We start from the raw sequence: 24224 nt of genomic DNA on the forward strand, positions 1-24224 counted from the left end.
CAAAAGCCACTTGACCCATCTAGCCAATGTGGCCAACGAAACAGGACCAAAAGGCTTCTGAAGGGATATTAACAATAGGCCTCCTGCATCTCTTCGAGAATCTCAGGTAACACTCTCATAAACTTTCAAGCATTGAACTACACATAATTTCTGATTATGAGGAAAGGCTGGGTATGAAATACATCTTGAAGCAGTCTTTGTTCTTCTAGAAATATTAAACGAAACTCCCGTAGGAGTAAATACTCTACCTGTCAGATCCAAAGCGTTTACATCTGAGACGCGTCTGCATGAAATAAGGCATAAGAGCACAGTCAGTTTGGCCGACAGTTGTTTGCATGACAAATCATCATTGCAAGGCCAGGCCCTAATGAAACGAAGGACAATATCCACGTCCCACAAAACTGAATAACGTGTTTGAGGAGGTTTTACTATTCGAATACCTCGAAGAATCTTAGAAATCAATGGATGCTCACCCACAGGTTTACCATCTACATGGGGGTGTCCTGCCGAAATTGCAGATCTGAAATTATGAATCGTTCTGTAGGCAAGATCCGGTATAGCCAAATCTGAAAGAAAATTCGCTATCATAGAAATCTGGGCCCCCACGGGATCAATATCCCGTTCACTGCACCAACCCACCCATCTCCTCTAGGATGCCTCATATCGTTTATGGGAAGAGGGGGCCCAGGATTGAGGCAAGAAGAACAAAGAGTCTCCTGAAACTCCCAGCACTTGCCATCGTCTCCTGAAAGTCTCCATGCCATGAGATGTAGTTGTTTCTGAATGACTAGAGGATGAGGGGATCCCGAGGGATCCAGAAGAAGGGACTGGAATAACGGCAGACGTACTGGGGATGCACATGATAATGCCATCGCCACCGGAAACCACGCTTGAGCTTTCCAGAGCGATGTCACTAGCACTATATCTGACATTTGTCTCTTCACCTGAGTCAGGACCCTCTGAATCATAGAGAAAGGGGGAAACGCATAATGAATGTTGTGAGACCAATTTTGGAAAAAGGCATCCATCCCCACTGCTACTGGGTCTGGTCTCCAGCTGAAAAATCTCGGAAGCTGGGAATTGAGTCGAGACGCAAACAGGTCTGTTACACAGGGACCCCATCTCTTCGCTATACTCTGAAACACTGAATGATGCAGCATTCAATCGCTGCTGTCCCTCAAAAATCGTGAATTCCAGTCTGCCACCACATAGGTCCGACCTGGAATGTACTCTGCTATTACATATATCTGGTTCTGAAGGCAGTAATGCCAAAATTCTCTGGCAATCTCTGCCAGCATGTGAGATCTGGTACCCCCCAGGCGATTGATATATCTCACTGCTGATACATTGTCCATCCTCAACAGAATGCAACAGCTGGCTTTGTTGGGGGAGAGCGAACAAATCGCAAATGCTCCCGCTAGCAGTTCTAAGCAGTTGATGTGGAGGTTCAGTTCCTCCGAGGACCAACGGCCCCCCCTCTCCACTGAGCCACAGCGAGCTCCCCAGCCCCAACGGCTGGCGTCTGATTCTATGATCATCTCCGGAGAGGATGCAAAGATGGCTCTGCCATTCCAAGCTTCCATGTGACGAAGCCACCAAATAATCTCTGTCTTGGCTTCCTCTGATAACGGAAACTGATCCGTATAGTATAGACCTTTGCGCAGGTGTAATATCTTTAGGCGTTGGAGAGCCCTGTACTGTAGAGGACCAGGGAAGATCGCCTGAATGGAAGAAGCCAGAAGCCCTACCAGTCGGGCTAAAATCCGTAATGATATAGTCGGAGAGACAAGGGCTTTCCGTAATTCTTTCTTGATGGAGGCTCGTTTCGCTAGAGGTAGTTTGAGCTGAGCCCGGATAGAATCTACTTGAAAACCTAAGAATTCTATACTTTGCGAGGGAAGCGTTACTGACTTCTCGTTGTTGATCAAGAACCCTAGATCCTGAAGAATTTGAATCGCCCAGGAGAGTTGAAGGACGACCAACTCTCTGGATTGTGCCATGATCAAAATATCGTCGAGATAAATGATGAGGCGAACGCCTCTTTCTCGAAGGAATTGGGCCACTGGACGGAGGAGTTTCGTGAAGCACCACGGAGCGGAGGAAAGACCAAAGGGGAGTACCTTGAATTCTTACCATAGGTGTTTCCACTGAAACTGAAGGAACCGCCGATGCGGAGAAAAAATGGGGACCGAAAGATAGGCATCTTTGAGATCTAGTCGCACTAACCAATCTTTCTCTTGAAGGAGATCTCTCAACATATGGATACCTTCCATCTTGAAATGATGGTAGACTATCCAGTGATTGAAGTCTTTCAGATTTAGCACTAAGCGAAAACCTCCTCCTTTCTTTTGCACCAAAAAGATGGTACTGACGAACCCTTTTGGATGAGGGTTCTTAAGTACTATCGCTTGTTTGCGCAGCAGACTTTGGATTTCGGCGTCTATAAAATTGCTTTCTGTTAGGGAAAAAAGGAGAGAAAACGGAGGACAACTCTGTCGAGGGGTGTCGTAAAATTCTAGTTTGTAACCTCGGACAGTCTGAAGGACCCAAGGGTCTTGAGAAATGCGCTCCCATGATTGAGCGTGTTTCTCCAATCTCCCCCCAGGAATCACATCCGAAAAATGATTAATTCTCACCTGCATTGGTATCTTGGGTTCGATCTGAACCTCGATATCTGAAGCCACGTCCCCGGCCTCGTCGGCCTCTGGAGGGTTAGAAGCCTGAAGGTTGGTAGTATCCCTGACCTCTAGGAGCATAATTGCGAGAGGTCTGCTCGAAACCACGGCCTGACGCCCGACCTGTGTAGCGTCCGGCCCTGTTAAAAAGGCCACCTGTGAACATTCGTTTAATGGAGGATTGAGCCTTGTCAAGGGCCGTAAAGGTGGAGACATACTTGCCCAAGTCTTTCACAAATTTCTCTCCGAAAAGGAGACTATTGGTTAGGGGTCCCGGTTCAGTGGGCGCTAACTCCGCTAATTTAGGGTCTATCCGCATGAGAAAAGATTTTCTGCGTTCGGAAGACATGGAACAATTCGCATTCCCTAGAAGACAGATGGCTCTTTGGGCCCATTCTAGCACATTTTGAGGATCTCAGATCGAATTGGTCTCTTTAGCTTGCACTGCGAGATCCAGAATCTTTGTAGTGGGACCGGACAGGTCCAGTAATTTGTCCTGGCATCCTTTCCAGGCTCGATCCAGTCCTTTCTTAGGATCCTTAGTAAACTTTTTGAGAAATGTTGCCACACTGGGATCAAGTTCCGGCGTGTCAGCTACTTTTCCCACCAAAGAGGGGCGGGAGCATTCTGACCGAGGAATACTTCGAACATCCTTATCAAAGCCCTTGCGAAGTCTATCTTGTACATAGTGGGCTACTTCAGTGCAAGGGACCCATTCCGTTGACCTAGGGTGAACAATGTTTTCTGGGTCAAAAGTAGATTTCCCTGGAGGGATCCTTCATCGACAGCATAACGTTTAGACTTTCGTTTCCGTTTGCCTGAGAGCTTGGGTTCTGATATATCTGAATCCGAGTGAGAGTCGGAAGATTGAGACAGATCTTTATGTGAATCTGAGGGAGTAGGAAGGTTATCAGAAGGAGGGAGGAGATCCGAGCTATATTCGTGATCATTTAACATGGCCGAGGCCATTTGGGAAAGGATCTCTCCTGAAGATAATGGGCCTGTCGGTCCCATATTGGTAAACCCAGGGTGTCTGGGTTGAGATTCAATGCTTCGTGACCCAGAAGGGGGGGGTCCCATCAATTCCCTTTGTCCATATCTGACCAGGGGTCTGGTAAATGGTTTAAGCGCTTTTATTAAAGCTTGATTAACCGAATCTTGAACATGGTTCCCAAGGGCTTGCACCAATCTCTCCTCCATTTGCTCGGGAAAGGGAGTTTCCACTTCCTCCTGGTAATATTCATCCTCCCCGGCAAAATAAGCCATGGCAGGAACAAATGGAGTTCAAGGGGGGAGGCAACCCCAGCAGGTAAATAGATTCTTTGATGTAATCAAAGTTTTGCACAAAAGCAATCTTTATTTATTTGTTAGGGCCCAAATCAAGTGGAGGGAGCACCTGCAAAAAGCCTCCTAGGGGAGGCCTGACCGTTTATTCGCCCCGTCAGGCGTTCACAAGGGCTGAAAAACTCTAATTTGCGCTCCACGCGCTGCTGAGACGGAGATTCCGATGAAAATCGGAATCTCCGGCTCCGCGCATGCGCGAACGAAAAAAGATAAGAAATAGAGAGCGGACTGCTCCCTTTAGTGAAGCACTCGCTCGGTCTCCCTCGGAGACCGAGTAAACCAGGTTTTTCTCGTCCCACGAATGCAGAGAACTGAAATAACTGCGTTGCGGGCGGGAAGCACCTCAACAAAGAAACGCAATCGGGAGGGAATCACCGTTCCCGACGCGCACACACTTCCTTTAATAAATCGATAAGGAAGACACGAGTCACGTCTTCTGATAATCGAGTGCCGCTTGCCCTGCTCCCGCTCCACGGGCCAATAATAAAAACATACAGAAATACCGTATATAGAAGGAAACAGAGAACTCAACTTCCGCTGCGCAGCAGCAAAGAAAGAGGAGGAGCGGTTGCCATGGAGACTCTTATAGCTGGGGCTTGCCTGGGATTGGGCAGGCTGGACTACTGATGTTTATGGGATTTGTAGTTTTTTGAAGTTACTGTTGTTAACTCTTTGGCTGCTGATTTTTGACCAGTAAAGAAAGAGAAGCATAATCCGAAGCCTCCGGTCCTCACATAGAATCTGGCCCACCACCATAACATGGGCATGTATGCACATATCACCCCCCACCTCCCCGACCCTCGAGGTTTCAGGGAGCAGGGGTGGTCTTTCATATAGGATGCACTGTCAAGATTTGCATTGAGAAGGAAGCAGCTGGAATGTAATTTAAAAGCTAAGACGTTCCTAAATCGGGGAAAGATTTTCAATAGTTCTGGATTCGGCAGAATATCAGATGAAGAATTATTACAGAATTGTTCTGTACACATTAGACACAAAAAGCACCTGTGATAGCGAAATGTATACAATAAGGCCACATCATACTTCTTTTTCTTGTGAACTTTTACAGCAATCACGTTTATCAATTATTTATCATCACAATGAGTTATGTGAGTCTTTGAAGATCTCTGGAGTCTAACAAATTCCAACAACAATGTTGCTAGATTTTGATTAAATAATCACCAGTTAAGTTTTTTATTCCCGGGGTAAATACAAAGTAAAAGAAGATAAACACAGTCTAAAGAGCAGATCAGATAACTGTGCATTTCCAAACTTGAAAGGAGCCTCAAAGGTTATGTCCCACTAAAGAACTCTAATAAACAGGCACCATAACTGATGGGTTTGAAGTTTTGATTCCTAACCATAACCTTATTTGAACTCTGAACATACAAGTGTGCATTTTCCACAGAGGCTCCATTCACCTTGAGTAGACCTCTCCACTATGGAACATTCTGCAGAGCAGAGTTAGGAGCCTGCAGGAAGAGGTAGCTGACACTCCCACAAGTAGGCTTGAAATGCTGCCCATGACACAAATTTCCAGGTGTACCAATGGGAAGAATGGTGAATAGCAGTAAATAGTATATATGCACCCGCTCATAGATGTAAACCCACAGGTGCAGCCTTACTACTCTTTCATAAATCTGTCAGACTGCTACTGAAGAGGTAATGTAAGTGGGTAACACAAGTATGAGGTCGACTAAATTCGCCTCAGAATCATTATGGAGATTTATGAGACTATCTTAACTGATTAACTGCTCACAGTCATTAGAAATAAATACAGAAGAAAAAAAGGGAAGCATCATGGAAATATTCCATACGATTAAAAGGTAAATAAGTTAAAGCAAATTAATTTTAAAAAGGTTTGTTTTTTGTAAAGTGGAAAACCAACAAGCTGTCTTAAAAAGAGGATATGTGTATTAAGCCTATACAAATCGTTGCTAGCTTTCAAAATATTGCAAGCTAGTAGTTAAATGATATGAAGTGCGTATCTTGTCTTGAAAATTAGCACAAAAAGATATGATCTCAGCAAGACTGTATGTTGTCTTTTAAAAAGGACTAAAAAACTGCGTAGTTAAACACACACATACAACTTTGAGGTACCCTGCATTCAAGAAATCTAACAATTATGAAATAATTGACTCTATAGTAGACAGTGGGGGAAATTTACTGAAAAGTGATGTGAATCAGCACAGTAACCAAACCTGCTGTGCTGCATTGCATCAAAGAGAGAGAATTAAACAGTACCTTACTCTCTACCTTAGTGCTCGTGCACTTTTAGCTGCCTTGCGTCAATGTACACACCCTTGCACTATGCTGCAAGGGTGTGTGTGTGATGTCAAGCATAGATTTTGTATTGCAAGGGTACCCTTCCATTAGGAAAAAACTATGCTTAGGCACAGTTAAAAAATTGTATGTGTGCTGTACATTGCAGTACACATGCAAACATAAAAAAACTTTTGAGAAAAAAAAACTTTTGCTACATGTTATGCCTGCCTTGAAGATATGTATTTTTTTTTACACAAATCTGTAGTAGATAGGTATTTCTGTCAAAACACATGGGTGGTTGCATGAAATGCCCATGTACCAACAACTGGACGAAAATTAGTAAAAGGTAGTGTGTAGTTCTACTTTATGCTACATTAGGTTACTTTCCAACACAAATCAAGATTTGCATTGTATAGTAAATCACACTATAACATTTTGTGCTGAGTTAGTGTTGTTTTTGTGATGTAAACCTGGTGCAGAGTGTTAGCAAATTTCACCCAGTGTTTCTACAAGCATCCATTTAATAGTCTGGATCAGATGTATAGCTTGCAAATATGTGCATATACTATTTAGACTCTTTGCATAGTTGTTAACCAGAAAAACAAGCACCCCACAGTTGAAGTCAATCTAAATGAATATGCAGATTTAAAAATCAGGGTAAGCACAGTGTGATATGCGTGATTGTTAGCTGGATATATGCTCCCAGCAGAGTACTGTTCTAGTGCTTTGTTATGTAAAACACCGTTTCAATGAGAAAACCTATCTTGGCTTATCCCTTAGTAGCAATGACACAAAGCAGCAGGCTTTCTCATAGAGAAATTAGTGTTAGCATTTAAGAGGTCAAGAAACCCATAAATACAATTCCCAAACCAGTTTACAAAAAACAAAAAATAATTCAGTATATAAAATGACACCAAGATGGTCAAAATCAGCTAAAGGGGAATTTAAAATTATAAAAAGTATCAAGCAAACATAAAGTACCAATGTCAGCCAATGGGAACAGGTGATGGAGTCCAGCAGAGGTTTTCATGCCAACTGCCGTCAATAATCAAACATTGGTCAGATGCAGTCCACTGGTTCACCAAGATCATTCGTTTTTACCTTCTGAAGTAGGAGATTTGGAATTCCAGAAGGCCCAGTGGGACAAGATGAGACTTAGGGCCTGACTTAAATCCTATGGGATTTAGACTTCAGCAGACAGGATTTCTATCACTAATGTGATGGAGTAACTCGTCCACCAATATCTAAATCAGACTCTTTGTTCCTTGGAAGCATCACATGAATTTGGGTTCATTGATTGATAGGTTTCACCGACTATTAGAGTGGGGCAGACTTAGAAAAAATAGCCACAGAGGATGTTTTGATACTGAGTAAACATTGCTGCCTTTTACTGGCTTCATAATTTACCCTCAGACCAAGAAATAATTGCAGACCTTGAAATCCTCCAGTGGGACAAGGTTAAGACCCACAGCCATGACTGACCCCCTGAGGGTGGACACCTTCACTACAAGTTTTTACTGAAGCTTGTTTTGCTGCAGCAAAATGTTCTGAGCAGGACAAACAAGGAAATCATGCAAGCCCAGAATTTACATTTTTTGAGTGACCTTGGCTCCTGTCCCTATTCTCCATAGGTCAAAATTTTCTTGAATGCTGATTTTCTATCTGCTGACCACTGCCAAGATTCCACTTCTCACAGATATTCACTAAGGCAACTACATTAGTGGGAGGCAGACTCAAGCACTCTTTCCAGCCAGGGCTCCAGTACAGTACCCAGTACCAACTGGTCTAATGGTTCGTCACATATAAGATGCTCTTCTTGCCCTTTACGTTCTAGGACCCCAGGTGACCAGCTGGTCGGACTATAAAGAAGCACTTCTACTCCTTGAATACAAAGGGAGGACAGGTTCAGACCTCTGCCCTCCTCAGGCAGGAATAGTAAAATGTTCTTCCTCTTTGGTTCTTACCAAATCAACTTGTATTCTGAGTGTTGATGGTGGGAAACCTTTCTAATAGTGGTAAATCTCTCCTATCCCAATAACAAAAATATCCCACTGTCAAATGATCCTTCTTCTATAGAGGTTCCTGTTGCCTTTACTGGAAACAACCACAGAAACCCCCGCTCTAATGGTCCTTCAGCCTGGCAGGACTCCATTGTCAGTGTGTGGAGCTCTGAATTCCACCCTAGGTTTGTCCTATGAAAGTGGAGGAACTGTTGTAGAAACCAGCCCTGGCTTTCTTTGAGGCCTGGTGTCCACATGCTGTTAGCGGAGACGGTTTACCTAGTAATTAGTAATAGGCCAACACCAAAGACCTTCCTCACAACAAAGCTTGCTTCTATAAAGATGCCAACTAACGTGGCCAAGCCTGGACTTCATAATGCCTATTTGTTGTTTCTGTCTACTCTTCCATATTCCAAGATCAGTCGGGTGGACGGCATGTCAGTAATTTCTCCCTGCTTTCCAACAGACTGTTTGCTGCCACTGAAGAAGGGATAGCCTGGTAGAACTGAATTAATTACTATTGTGGCTTTCAGAAAGATAAAGACAAGGCATAATAGAATCTTTTTTGCAGTATATTAATCACTTGGATAAATATTAAAATTGTGCACAGATTCTTTTTTAGCTATATCGTATACCAACTTATTAAATGTATAACTTTTATTCACCAGTAGGATTTTTCCTTAAAGAAAACCTACCATGGCTTGTGCAACAAATTCCACCCTTTAATCCTGTCACTGCATGGACATGCCAATCACAATATATGGCATATCCTTCCTTCATAATTATGCATCCAGACCTCCAATTCACTACTTAGGGGGACTTAGTTAATGTGAAAAGTAGGTTTTAACAAACCAAAAATAGTTTCTTTCAGCATGTGCTGGCTGCAGGGTTGGCTACCATCACTCCGATCTTCAATGGCAGCCCTAAATCCATCTTTTTAAAGTCACACGTGTGGGTGATATAAGATCAGACAGCAGTCCACACGTAGCATGTATCATGCCACTAGTGAACTTTCCGCACCATACTATTGCAGCCTTACGAAAAGGTCAGACATCCCAATTGTTACAATATTTCAGGGGCTGGAGCACATGCACTTAGGTCTGTTGAACAGTCTTCTAGTGCACAGAATACAAAATGCCAGTACAACCAGTGAAAACAAAATTCATTGTAGGGGAACCGACAAAAAGATGCACTTTTCTTCACACAGGACTAAAGTTATTGCAAATGCAATCTGTAGTGTCTTCCTCAGCCCTGGAGCATGCAAATAGATTACATCACACATTGGAGCTTTTCTTGAGCATGTCTTTATTCACCAACATCCATTCACACACTGGTCACTACGGCATACTTCCCAGAACCATACCTTGACACCTCCCTCACATATCATATAGTTCCTGTTCAGAGTCTGCCCAGAACCACAACGGTCCTAGTGCATACAACATCAATATGCTACATCTCCCCCTTTGTCAAATAAAAGGTGGTAGGCATCATTTGAAATCACATCTCCTCAATCAGTATGCGAGGAGCCCGCACTTGTCTAACAGCTCGGGTGATCCGAGGTGATCGAGGTCCCCCCATATCAGGGAACGGTGGCACAGGCTCAAGTTTAGGAGCAGGATCTGCAGGTGTGGTTGCCTCCACCATATTTGCAGGAGCTGGCAAGTGTTGAGGCTGGTGTTTAAAGTGTGATGTGTCCTAAGTGATGGACATCCAGGACGATGTGCTGTAAACATGTGTCACAACATGCAACGAGTCGGTGGTAAAAGGGGTGTCCGGCGTTTGTTTCTGTCTCTGCTTTATCAGTACACAGTCTTCTTTGTCAAAGACCCTCTTGAGGCTGCCCATAAACCTTTTGACTACACCACTGGCTTGGGGCCAGAAGAGTGAATCCTTTTCATGTTTGACGTTGAGTCATAGAAAAAACTCTTTGAACTATTTTCTCTTTAAGGTGGGTCATTATCAGATTTGAGGATCCACCAATTTGCAAAGATGTCATCAAGCCTTTCTATGACCTTATCATGAGTTGTCGCGGACAGTGTTTCCACCAAATGAAAAACATGAATATTCATCCATGACTACCATGGGATGCTGTCCATCTCCTAATGGTCCAAAGAGGTCAGCAGCGACTCTCTCCCAGGCATGGACAGGAAGGTCAGACATAGTCACTGGGTTCTGTGTCACCTTGGGGGACAGGCAACTGCAGATGTGACAGTCTTTCATTTCCTTTTCTACTCACTCCTCTAGTCAAGGAAACCACACTCTTTATCTCAAAGCACTTTTGGTGGCTTCAATGCCAGATTGCCCTTCACGGGCCTACTCGATGACCCGTTGCCATAAGCTCTCAGGTATGATGATTTTGAAGCCTCTCAGTATAATGCCTTCTCATATGAAAGCTTACTCATCCTATACGTTTTTGAATTTTTGGAATTCAGTATCATCAGCCGAAGGCTGCGCACATCGTTTCCATGATTGTGTCTCAATGAGTTCTTTGACAATAGTCATTTCTTGATCTGTTTGGTGGTAACAATGATTTGGTCCATGGACAGAGCCACTGGTGTGTTGGACCTCACAATAAAATTGAGATAGTCTTCAGCTGTCCTGGATGTTGAACGAGGATGATGTAGTGGATCTCATGAAAAGTAATTTGCTGGGTTATGATCCTTCTCTAATTTGTGTACAATGTCATAGTCTTACTCTTGCAGTTCTTTTGAGGCGAGGAGGCGTCTTAGCCTTCGTGTTTCTAAAATATGTGAGCAAAGCCTGGTGGTTCGTGATGACAGCAAATTGTTTATCATAGAGAAATACATGAAAATGTTTGCAGGCCCACACCACACACCCACACCAGAATTTCCTTCTCAGGCAGAGAATAGGCACATTCTGATGCAGCTGGCATAGGTCACAATGTGTCTCTGAGCATTCAGAAGGCCATTGTGTTGAGCAAGGATTGCCCCCATCGCCCCAGGCTCACAGCTACTGTGACCTCCGTAAGCAGCGTGGGGTCGAAGTAGGCCGTTTGATTAACATTTTAAATTTCATGTTATATTTCTTTGAACCTCTGAGCCCATCCTCGTTCCAGTTGTAACATCTTCCTGAGCCCTGCAGCATGCAAATCACCACACACAAAAGCTGCAGTTGAGCATTACTTTATTTTCCAACACCAATTCACAAAGTGCTCATTACACCATTCTTCCCAGAACCACACCCTGACACCTACCCTGCATATCAATCTCATAGTTCCAGTTCAGAGTCCACCCAGAACCACAAGGGTCCTAGTGCATATAGCATCAATATGCTATACAATCTACCAACAAATTAATTCTGGTCACAGGAGTAGATATGACATAGTAAACACGCCTATATGATGATTCTAGCAGTAACTAGCAGTCTGCTTCATATATTTAAGCCTAATGACAGGCCACAATGAATACTGGCATTCTTGCCTAAATGGCAGAACATTGATGATTACAGATAGCGCACATGAAACAAAGGAGATACTAAGATAGCCGTGACACCACTCCTAGGGCTCCCAAGCAAAAGATCTAAACAAATGCTGGCACATTACTGTGATGATCAGTTATCAATAAATAAAGACACAATGAGCATTACACTAGTGACAGCAATGTTTAGTTTCTGTGAAGGACGATGAGTTGAAATTGCTAGATGGACATAACTGGCATAATGGACCAAGGCAAATCACTCAAGATATTCTTTTAAAAAAAATACATATTAACATGTTTTTACAGTAAACCAAGAAAATATGTGCAAAATGATTTTGAAGTTGAATTTATAAGTGTAGGAATTACATTGATTAATACAGGCTGAAAGGACACGTAGCCAAATTTACTGATTGAAGAGTGCTGACTTCTACAAATTAATTATATTTTCCTATCATATGGGTCAGCTCATTTCATCAAGACCCACTGACCAGGCTAGCCTGAGCCTTTTCATCAGTAAATTGTATTTTATGCATGCAGCAGCCTGAGCACCATCTTCAGGTAAATCTTCTCTCCTTACTTAGCACAATTACTAATTCTGACACTGTTCTTGTCATTTCGTAACCACTATATAGGAGTAAATCTCAAGGTGAACAAGAGCACTCCTTGGTTGGAACCAAGAACACTTAGTCATAGTCCTTTGGACGTTGTAATAGTCCACTGGATACAGTACCAAACATAGGTCCATTCATTGACCTTTTTTAATTTTAGATTTGCAGGACCCCCCCCATTGGTTCCAGAACGCCTGGAAGTGAACTGGAGGAATAATCACCACTTTTCATTTGGCATGCCAGTAGCTAATTAGATAAAGCCCATTCTGAGGTGACACTGGTTATGTAGTGGTACAGCTGTTGTGTTCAGTTTAATATTCTTGGCATCATACATTATAGGTCTCCTTCACTCCAAAAAGAGATGCACCCTTTTCAGAGAAAAAGAGAACTGGAAGGTGCTTCTCATGCCTCCTCTCCTGAGGTATTCTCTATGCGATGAGGAGTGTTAGGTGTCCGACAAACCTGCCAGAGAATCCCTTATCCACAGGTGATGATAAGTTTGAGCCTTTGCCTTGTACCCCAAATCAGTATGCACGCAAAATGGTTGCTATTTTACTACAGTATGAATATTTATTATGCAGTATTTGTCTCAAATCATGTGCATCTGAACGATCATAATCATAATAAATATCTCAGCAGATAAAATGAAAATTAGGGTGAATGTCAGTTGGGCCATAATCATATTACATCACGCATCCCTAACCTGTTAATGTATTTCCCTACCCATAGAATCTACAATGTCTCTTTGTTTACTAAGCCTGAATTAGGCCAACTCACGCATAGTTTCACTGCATTCCCTTATACTGTGTTCTTGTCAGCTATCACAACTTGGTCCTTGGTCATTCAGCATCTCTAATCTAACATCATAGTTTAATCCAACTTTTGCACGAGTTTTGTTTTCAACTCCGGTGCAGAATCATACAGTAATAATGCTGCTTTTTGCTCCTGACTTCCAAAATGAATCTCAATACGATCACCTCTTGCAGCTGCGGTTACAGTGTGTGCAACAGAGAAGTGGCAAGTTTCCTTCTCTGTCTTCTTAGTTTGAACAGTATCAGAAAACATAGCAATAACAAAGCGTGGTGATCCCATTCATACAATTAGCCCGTTTTGCTAGGTTGTGTACGTATTGCATACATTCTCTAATATTAAATGAAGTCATCTTTACATACAGTCAGACTTGTCTTGCATATTTTTAATTATTGCATTATTATCATATGAAAGCCCTGCCAAACATGGCAGGAGTGCTGCAAATTGCTGATTCGGACCTTTGGCGTTTACACCCTTAATGGGAGATTAGACACTTCGGCTATCCCTTAGCACTCTTTATGACATGTGCATAATGTGTGTCCACAATGTTATGTAGACACTCTCTATATTTCTGATTCTTAGGGGAATTTTAATTCACAACATGCTGATTCCTTACTCTCCCTTCTACTGTGTCGTGTCACCTTGACAAACAAGAGCACTAGTGGAACGAGAATACAACGTCTATAAGCAAACATTCGGAACTTTATGAAAACACAACACATGGAAAACACTTACCTGTACCAAGTTTAACTTTTAGCTTTATTGGGAATATCAAATAAAATACAATTAAACAGTTTCCCAAAGCCCGGTAGGAACAACATGCACCCGAGTCCAGTTTAAAGCTAGGAACTATAAATAAAAAAAATCGGTCATCAGTCAGTGCCATTAAATGGTGTCCTTTTTGTCTTTATAGCTATACTAGACTCAAGGTAAACATCACAACCTACACCACTTTCACATCTGAGGTATGTAAAGTGTCATGGCGCCTGGCAACTCCTCGCACGGCCATACTTAAAAGCAGATACCTAATACCCACATGGACGGCTTTCCCTTCTCGCTAGATAATTTAGTCAAACCTTGGCACATGAGTTTTCTTTTCAGCTCCAACAACAGGAAAGTGTGCTCACTCATTGAAGTGAATGGCCACAACATTCTGCACTCTCTCTTGCCAACACATTGTTAAAACAATCATATTCTAAGATAATGTTTTATTAAAAATGAAAGGCTAAAGGTGTTTATTTAATAAGTTAATAACAAATTGAAGGCTTTCCCTTCACATCATAGTTTAATCTCACTTTTGCACAGGTTTTGTTTTCAACTCAAACAACATCAGAAAAGTGTACCCACCCTGTGACCCGCCTCAATATTTTGCACTCCCTCTTGTCACCACATCAGTAAAAACAAAATCATGTTGTAAAAAACTATAGTATTCAAAACTAATACATACTGCAAATGGAAAATGATAACACTGTGTGTAGCAATTAGGTTCACAAAGCAATAAAATTAAAATATACACAATTATAATCCCTAATTGATATAGGAAGCTTAATGAATATATATATTTCATGCACATATATAATTAATGTAATATAGAGATATAGATAGATAGATAGATAGATAGATAGATAGATAGATAGATAGATAGATAGATAGATAGATAGATAGATAGATACTGTGACCACCACACACCCCATCACAAAATCGTGATATGTCAGTTGATATCTTTGTGAATAAACACACAGAGAGGTTGATAATGTACCTTACTTAGAACTGTTAAAACGCGCGTGTGCAAAGAAACCAAAGAAATAAAACAATCACAAAAAATGCCATTGTGTTCTCGGCGCAGCAAACGTTTTTCACTATTTTGAGACTGCAGCGGGAAACAAGTTTTTAGAGAAATATATGTGTAACAAACAAACACTTTTTAAACATCAGTCTTCGTATTGTTGCTCACACCAATGTCCTCTACCATGCAGAAATGCAAAAATATTCAAATATTCGTTTTTTCTTGATACAATATACAAAAGCAAGTGCCAAATTGCAGATCACTAGGACAATAGACAATTGACACAAACAAACAACATGCATATATGTTTACACAAGAAGTCGCGGAGACAATTCAGACAAATAACCATGGTATTAAAAGGAAGGACTCCACCAGATACATTGTAAAAATGAATACAACCAATAAATGCCTGAGGACAAAACAGACATGGGGAAAACATTAAGTCTCAGAAGACAGAAAGTGTACCTTGTGAAACACCAAAAGGAAAAATGTGACCATGATGAGTTAAAAAACATACTGTTGAAAGTCATCTGCAAAACATTCTGAGTGTGGTTATTCAAAACTGTACATCAAGACTGCGAAGTGACAATATTAATAATGATAACAAAGAAACATGATAGCTACTGAGAGGGAATTGTTGGCCCCTAAAGTGGACATGAACAAATCAAACGTTACAAACAACCTCTAGGTATAGGTAAATGAAAATAAATAAACCTAGTATGCTAAGGTGCAAAGAACTGAAGAACACGGCAAACATAAAAAAATATAATAATTAGAAAGTAAACTAGTACACCACCAGTAGTGTACTGATGAAACTGTAAGGACCACTGCCTTCCTGTTTGACTATCACACCTCCTCTAATCTGGTCTTAGTCAGTTTGACACACTAGTGTTCACAGCTTACACTTTGCTTTCAAAGGACCACCAGGGTCACTGGTCTGTCCTTAAGCTACTCCACATCATTATGGGATCACTAAAATTTTTGACCAGCCCTTGTCTGAATGCGACTCTGTGCTTCTTGATGAGGCTTTGAGACTTATGCGTCAAAGTCCCTATTTAAATCCCCCTCCTTACAACTGTTTGGGTGACCACAACTGTGAAGAGTGGCAGCAGAAGTATAGGTTCTGCAACAAGTCATCATCTTGACATATATGATTTAGGAGACATTCTGGAATGCACTACACTCTAAGATAACTGCACCAGATAAAGATGGCAACAGGTACTCCTAACGCCCTTACTGAGCAGCATCTTAAAAATTGGTGGGTTTTGTATGTTTTAGTTCAACCTTGCCCAATGTGGCAGCATTGTCTGAACAGAGAGACTGTGCATGCTTAGTGAAGAGGGTTATACATCTTCTTCTTCTTGATCTTCTGCATACTACAAGCTGTGTTTCATTTCTGAGGCTGCAAGACTGCCCGAAACAGCACATTTATCCACAATCGATGCTAAGGCCTATGGTGTATGCTCGTCTTTTGCATTTCACACTTTTGCAAATTTGTGTTGCTTTTGTCTTCAGAAGCAATGGCAGAGAGATTGCCTGTTGCTTATAAACACAGCCATGGTAACGTTTTTTTGTGTCATTTTGGTGTGGATTCTCCACCCTTTACTCCGGAGGGGGATTTGGGCCCCGCTTCACAATCATGTGTTTCGAAGGTATAAACGCAGGGAGGTAGTGCTAGGAATCTTGGTCTTTTATGCTTCTGTGGTTCCTCCAGTACCTATCTTAGTTTTTACAAACTTTTTGGAACCGAATGCTATGATAAGGTTCTCAAATGTGGTCTTTAGTAGCAGGAGGAATACCATTCTCAGAGTGCAGACCTACCTCAGTATGTAAGGACTATGATGCGGAACAGCAGTGGTCACACGAATGAAAATGAATCACCAGCAACTAATTACAGCCAATTAGGCAGACCCTCAATCCAAAAGCAGGCAATTATGACACTGGCATGCACGGTGTCTCCATTATCTATCCTCACTGCAAACATGATACTTAGCTGTAAGTATTGTCGCTGTTTATAACATGGTTCGCAGTAATTATAAAGAACACATATCCTGTTTATTGCACACCTGTGAGAATGTCTGAAATCACTTCATTCCATACGTTCTATTGACTTCTATTCATTGTAAGGGCTTCCAAAACATTAATATGGCACAATCCTTTAATGCAAGAGGCCTGGCTCCAGGTTCAGTTAATGGCATTTCATACCCTGCACGGTTTTTTCCTAGCAAACGTAAAACAAACAAAATGGCTCCAGTGGAGTTCCCTCTGGGTAAAACTCAATGATCGACCTAGCTTTAGCAAGAGCCTATGCAAATGAACATATGGGTCCAAAGCTATCAAACCTGATTGATGTTTTCGCCAATGCTTCAGGACTGTCCACTTGCGGCAATTCATCAGCCAAAATTTCTTCTGGACTTCTGGTGTCACTGACCATTACAGGTTTCGGTTTCTCTTTCAGGTTAAGTCCACCCATGATGGTGTTCCAAACACAGTTCTGTGACTTGGAGCCTGAGGAAGGAACATCAACAATATTACTTTTATAACAGTATCATTTTCGGAATTTCTTTGGACATATTTGTGATTCTATCATCAGTCTCCTTAGGGTGTTCTATATCATTAGTGTTTTGATTAACATAGATATTTATTTATTACATGAATGAATACCGCACATTTCTGAAGCAGAAAAAATAATGGTATAACACTAAAAGGGTGGACAATTCAAAAGCAGATTTTCCTTAAAAACTGACATGATATTACATTTGATAAAATAGCATATTTTGATAAGACCATGCTAATTATCTGTCTAAATAACTGATCCAATTTAAGAGCGTACGCAATTCACCCATACTTGATTCCCTTAATTGGTTGCAGGCAGTGGGTGAAGTGGGCAGGATCAGAGGGGCAGCACGTGCCCATACTTTTCCGAGATTTTAAATGCTTTCAGAAGAAGAGTCATTCAGTGAGTCTCCTGTGCTGTAAAACCGAAGCTGGGCAGACAGCTAAACAAGCCTTTCTGTCAGGGCGCCTGCTTCTGTAAAAGAAATGTAAATGTTTGCAACAAGTAAATCTGCAAATGTAAAGAGTAATCCACAAATGTAAAAGTCGCTTGATTGAATCACTCAAAGCTTTGCGATGACAATGATTTATTTTTGAGTGATAGTGCAAAGAGTTAACAACTGAGCTGTAAAGCGTATGCTTCTAATTGAAATTGCATTTATATATATGTTGCTTACTTCCCCTGAGGGGGTTTTGCAGGACAATTATGTAAACAAAATTGCATTACGTAGAGTCTGGGTATTGATAAACTCTATATTTTGGAAGCACCTTTTTATATTAAACCTTTTTGTGCATTTTTTAGCAGTATATATTATATTGTGTGTACTGTAAGTTTAAAATAAGACTTACATATTCACACAGGTCCTGACCCCACTGCCCCAATCAAGATTTAGGGGGTAATTACGACCTCGGCGGTCTTTTCAAAAGACCGCTGAGGCCACGGGAGACAGAATACCACCATTGGCGGCGGTATTCATGTCTCCCTATTATGACATTTCAGCTGGGCCAGCGGACGGTAACAGTGTTACCGTCGACTGGCCCAGCGGAAATGTCACATCAACATTGCAGCCAGCTCGTAATAGAGCCGGCGGCAATGCTGATGTGCAGCGGGTGCAGTAGCACCCGTCGCGCATTTCACTGCCCGAAATTCGGGCAGTGAAATGCGCGACAGGGCTATGCCTGGGGGCCCCTGCACTGCCCATGCCAGGTGCATGGGCAGTGCAGGGGCCCCCAGGGGCACCCCAAGTCCCCTTACTGCCGGCCTTTCAATGGCGGTGTGTACCGCCACGGACAGGCCGGCGGTCGGAGACTCATAATCCCCAGGGCAGCGGTGCTTGCACCGCTGCCCTGGGGATCATGACCGCCAGGCGGAATCCTGGCGGTATAATGGAGGGGCCGGCGGTATGGCCGTGGCAATTCCGCCACGGTCATAATTGCTGGCGGAACACCGCCAGCCTGTTGGCGGTGTTACCGCCAACATACCGCCGGCCGCCAGGGTCGTAATGACCCCCTTCATTCTTTGGCTCTCCAGTTACACATAGACCTCTGCAGTGCATTAACGAATAGAGGTATCATAATGTACTATAGTGCATTTCCCACTGGGTAACAGCATGTTTTAAATATATTTTTTCATTTAAGCTGTGTTTTTTTTATATGTAGCTACCTGAAGGTTAAAGGCCAAAAAAACGTACTGAATATTTAGTTTTTTCAGCCACATCTTTGATCCCGCCCCTAATCTCACTGACTCCGCCCTATCGCATGCAGCGTCACAGTTCCCATACTTTAGTTAATGCACTTCGACTACTGGTTGCAGGTGGCAGGCACCTGCAGTTATTTTTGAAAACTGGGCCTAATTTTACATCTTTCATCTGTAGCAAAATAGAGAAAGACAGAGGAAAAATTGAGGGGTAGAAACATAGGTACAGAGGCAGAAAGCAGGGATAAAAAAACTTCTTGGATGAGATAGAGAAATAGCAAATGTAGGGTGATAGAAAAAAGGTGCAGCAAGACTAAGAAATCCCAGTGATAGAGCTTAGGGCCGTTTCACTAATTCTGGGGTCCGATTAATCTTTGCTTCTCAGTTTCAAGGGGTGAAGAGCAACCTGTTATCAAATTTATTAAACGGTTTCTATACAACCCAATTATCACATAATTACATCTGGAGTCAATTCATAATGTTAAAAGGGTTTTTATTACAGACTTAACGTCAACATTACATAAATGAGTCTCAAAACCATAGTGTAACTATATAAAATTACTAATGGAGATTTAAAGCGCTGTACAATGTTGAACCTAGTTAGCAAATATAGGACTAAAACCACTATTGCAAAAATGCAAAAGATCAGAAAAGGCATATGGTTTTTGGTCACTAGAACCAAATTTTCCTGACTAATGCTTTAACCTAAACCCCAACTATTCTAATACTAATGGGGTATTCGAGAAAGGCTGCAAACAGAAATTCAGTAGAATATTCTGTTATGAGAGATGTGGTGTCATAAAACCACATAAATGTATGAGGTCTATACCTCAAAAAGGTCTGTTCAACTCTAAAGATAAGAAATAGTCTGAATATTTCACTAAGTAAACCCTCCTTAGATCACAATATCCCAAAATGATGCCATCACAGTTGAAGCTTCTCAAATGAAACCATAATTAAAATTGATTGGAAGTTAAAATTTCCAACCCCTGACGCATCCCATCTTGATACTCTTTGGGCTCAGGAAATTCAAAAGAGTTACGACTGCCAAACTTCCAGAACACTCCTCTCTTCATCCTTGCATAGGTTTTCTTATCGCTCCTGCACAATAGGTTTCTTGTTCACTCTGTCTCCCCCTAACACCTGCATCTCAAAAGAAACATTTAAGAAAAACCACTCCACATTGAATGTTAACATTAAAAAGAAAATTATACGTGTAGGCCTTCACTCCAGCCAAGTTAATAAAACACAAATATATTTAAAATTAAATGAATTCTAAAACTACATGTAAAAATATGTGAGATGAGTATGCAATACTTTAAAAACATTAGTCTTGAATAGATATTCATAAAATGTTGATTACATGTCAGATGCAAAGATGCACTCCACTCATATGCCTCATATGCTTTGCAGGGTAGAAACTATATGAATCATATTAAATGTTATACAAAATGTGACCACCACATTGTGACCACTAGAAAATGATCACCCTTTCACATTCCTTTCCCAGAGACGTAGTAGCACAGCCAAGCTACGCTCTTTCAACACCCCTCTCATCAAAAATCCCCCTTCATTCTTGAAGGATACTTTCTAAAACCTAGCTGTTTTGAACAACTTCCACCTAGATTCTTCCAGATGCTTCATCTCATTGTCATATCTACACTGAGTATCTTCCAGTTCAACCTCTGCTTTCTTTCTTATTCTGCCTTGTTGAACGTTCGTTCTCTGAAACATTTGGTATCCCAGAAACAAAACTATAGCTACAATCAACAGAATCAACAATGGTTTCAACACACATCCCAATATTCCAATTCCCAGGTTACCAAACCATCTGCCTATAGCAGAAAATCCACTCTCAATTGATTCCACTGTACCTGTTGCTTTCAATCCCTTCAAATCTTTGGGTTAACCCTGAAATATTCTGAATATTCATACGCAGATCTTTACTTTTATCAGGGATAAAGGTGCAGTATTGTTGAACTTTAAGCATCTGACAGACTCCACCCTCTTTTGTGAGCAACATGTCTAACTCCAGCTAATTTTGCAAAACCATTGATCTGATCGCTATTATTTCAGTATTGACAACTAATAGTGCTCAAGCAGTACTAGGGACTAGTTTATTCACTATAGTAGATAGTCTTCTGATTTTCACATCATTCAAATTCTCTCCCACAGATGATTATCAAAGTGCTCCACATGAAAGATTTTAGGGAACGCAATTGCCAAATAACACGTACCATACGATCCTTTCAGTAGTCTAAAATATGCTCGCTTACCACAAACAAAGTAAACATCAGGAATCACTGCATCTTTCCCCATCCAAATACAACTTGAAATTTCCCCAAACTTCAAATGTGTGCTCACATTCACTCTTTCCTGCACACACATGGTCAGTGGTGGACCTTTCCATCCAGATGCACAATCTCTCTTTATGTTCTCAGTCTAGTACTAAAGCAGCTAAGTTTCCAGCTAACTAGTGTTCTATTTCTTCCTTTGTCTATCTGTTCTGACTTTGTAATAACTCATCTGTCTGTGATCCGGCTTACAACTCTCTCTTCCTATCTTCAAATAAATTGAAAAATGTATTTTCTACATCTGATAAAAGACAGGTTAAGTTGTGTCTATGTGTATATAGAGTATCTAAGGTAGAGACAGGACTGAAAAATCTTGCTATGATTTTTATTTCTAAAGGGGCTGGACGTTTTATTTAAATGTTCAATTATAGGAATTTCTGAAAAAACCATATCATTGTTAGAAAAATAATACTGATAATGTCCTGTCCCATAAAATAATCCTAACAACAGACTACATGAAATCCCATACGTCACAGGGATGTACTGATAACTAATACCTTTTGAAGCAGATGCAGGTAACTGAGTATATACATAGCAGTCCCTTGCCTTCATGGTCTCTTCATATCCATATAACAAGCAAAAATACACATCACACATTTGCAGAATAATCTCCTCTAGATGCATCTATGTGTAATGCTTTCTTACCCAACCTATTGCCTTTCCTAGGACTAATATCTCAAGAGTGACTACCAGAAGACTTCCCTTCCTCTACAGGATTAGTGGGGGGAAACACTTCTACTAGCAATGTTATTAATATGATAAGCAGAACAAGCAGTAAAGCAACGATTATACATCTATGTCTATTTCTTTGAGTTATCTCCATTACATCTTTAGAATCGGATCTATTTTCAAGCAAAATATGGCAGCAATAAATGTCTCTTTGTTGATTATATCAATGCAATCAGGAAAATGAGGCTCATACATTAAAAAGTTCAAAGTTCATTCAGTATAAATACATGTAAATCTTTGTGAGGCTTCCTTACCCTACTCCATGTTCTTCTAAATGACAACCCTCTTTTTTCTACTAGGGCCTAAGTGTTTTCCAAAGTTCTCGATCCCCATTAAGGTACCTGTCTACAATATGTGCACAAACTATGCTACCAGATGACAATGAAAGTTGCAAATACAGTTCAATCACAATGTCCAGTTCACAGAAGCTCAGCTGAACCAGCATGCTGATGCCAACATACCCAGAATTCTTGGTCTGCGTCATTTGCAAAGTAGGTCCATTCTGGTGAAGAGTATCTACAACTTGGCACTCGTGTTCTTTTACACCTTCATCTTCACTTTCACCCAGATCAGAATTTTCTAGTTCCTCAGCAATTGTTGATGGCACATACTCATTAGGCATTCATGCTCCTGTCGTATAGGCCATTGGTCTCCAGCTTCTACTCGCCTCCCATTAGCAATCACTCCTTCACCGGGGTATGATTCTGAGCCTGACTCCTGCACCTCAGGACAAACTTCGATCGGTTCTGTTTCAGAGTCAGATGTGATTTGCTATAGACACTCTTCTGCTTGATCGAGTGCTGTTCCAGGGTCAGGTTGGTCCCCGACAGTTTGGATGACCTGCTCCAGTTGTCTTCTGGGACAGGTGCTGTTTCATTGAGGGGACACTCCACCCAGAGTGTGTGTGAAACATGGATCCAGTTAGGGAGACCTCCACACTTGACGGCAATCGTCATCTCCGGAATCACCTGATAAGGCCCCCGCCAACAAGGCTCCAGACACGTCATCCTGACGTGTTTCTTCACCAAGACTCAGTTGCCTGGAATGAGGTCATGGCACTGATCTTGTTGTGGGGAAGCTGTGTCTGTTCCAACCTAATGAGACATAGAACGCACCACATCAGCTAATCCCTTGCAATAGCCTAGGACCATGTCATCAGCTATATTCACAACTGCATCACAGGAATCATTGGCAGTCTCATTGCCCTCCCCATCAGGATTTCGTAAGGGGGACAATCCTGTCTTTTGATCAAGTACACTCCGAAGACTCATCAACACAAGAGGCAAAGCATCAGGCCACTTCAGAGAAATTGAAGCACACACCTTTCCTTTGCCAACCTTGATTTTAGCGTGACATTCACTTGTTCAACAAGACCCAAAGCCTCAGGTCTATAGCTGCAATGTAGCCTCTGATCCAGCTGTAACGCTGCGCCTAACAATTTTAGGTCCTCGTTATTGAAATGAGTTTCTCAATATGATTCCAAAGAGGTTGGAAAGCCAAACCTTAGGATGAGTTCTCTCAATAATAGTTTTCCCACAGTGAGACTATCTTTCCACCTAGTCGGGTATGCTTAAACCCAACGGGAAAAGACACATACAATGACCAAAACATACCTCAATCCACTGCACACAGGCATCTCAATGAAACCCATCCGAATTCTGTTAAAGGGTCCTCCTGACTTCCCTATGTGACTCAGCGTAACTGCTGTCCTCGTCCCAATTTTGTTTTGTTGACACACAACACACCTGTGGCACAGTGCTTCAACCATCACTCTGAATTTAGGATTGAACCAAGTTTGTCTGAACCACCTCACCATAGCAACCCTAACAATGTGAGCAGGGCCATGAAAATGTCGAGCCACAGGTGAAAACAGTCTGGTCGGCAACACTGGCCTTCCATCCATTGAAACTCAAATGTCATCATATCTTTTGACACAACCTGCTCTAATCCAACCTTGCTGTTCTTCT

The 24224-nt window shown here is 41.7% G+C and overlaps 1 protein-coding gene across 4 annotated transcripts in view; it reads right to left on the reverse strand.

The window, feature by feature from the left end:
* Nucleotides 1-24224, reverse strand: part of PDE1C (phosphodiesterase 1C) — a 1966671-nt gene that overhangs the window by 1142466 nt on the left and 799981 nt on the right. For all 4 annotated transcript variants that reach the window (XM_069215191.1, XM_069215280.1, XM_069215197.1 and 1 more), the window contains exon 3: nt 17265-17430. In XM_069215191.1, coding sequence (XP_069071292.1) covers nt 17265-17430 — 166 coding nt within the window. The remainder of the gene's footprint in view (nt 1-17264; nt 17431-24224) is intronic.

This window comes from Pleurodeles waltl, chromosome 2_1 (assembly GCF_031143425.1).
Source record: "Pleurodeles waltl isolate 20211129_DDA chromosome 2_1, aPleWal1.hap1.20221129, whole genome shotgun sequence".
Lineage (NCBI taxonomy): Eukaryota > Metazoa > Chordata > Amphibia > Caudata > Salamandridae > Pleurodeles > Pleurodeles waltl.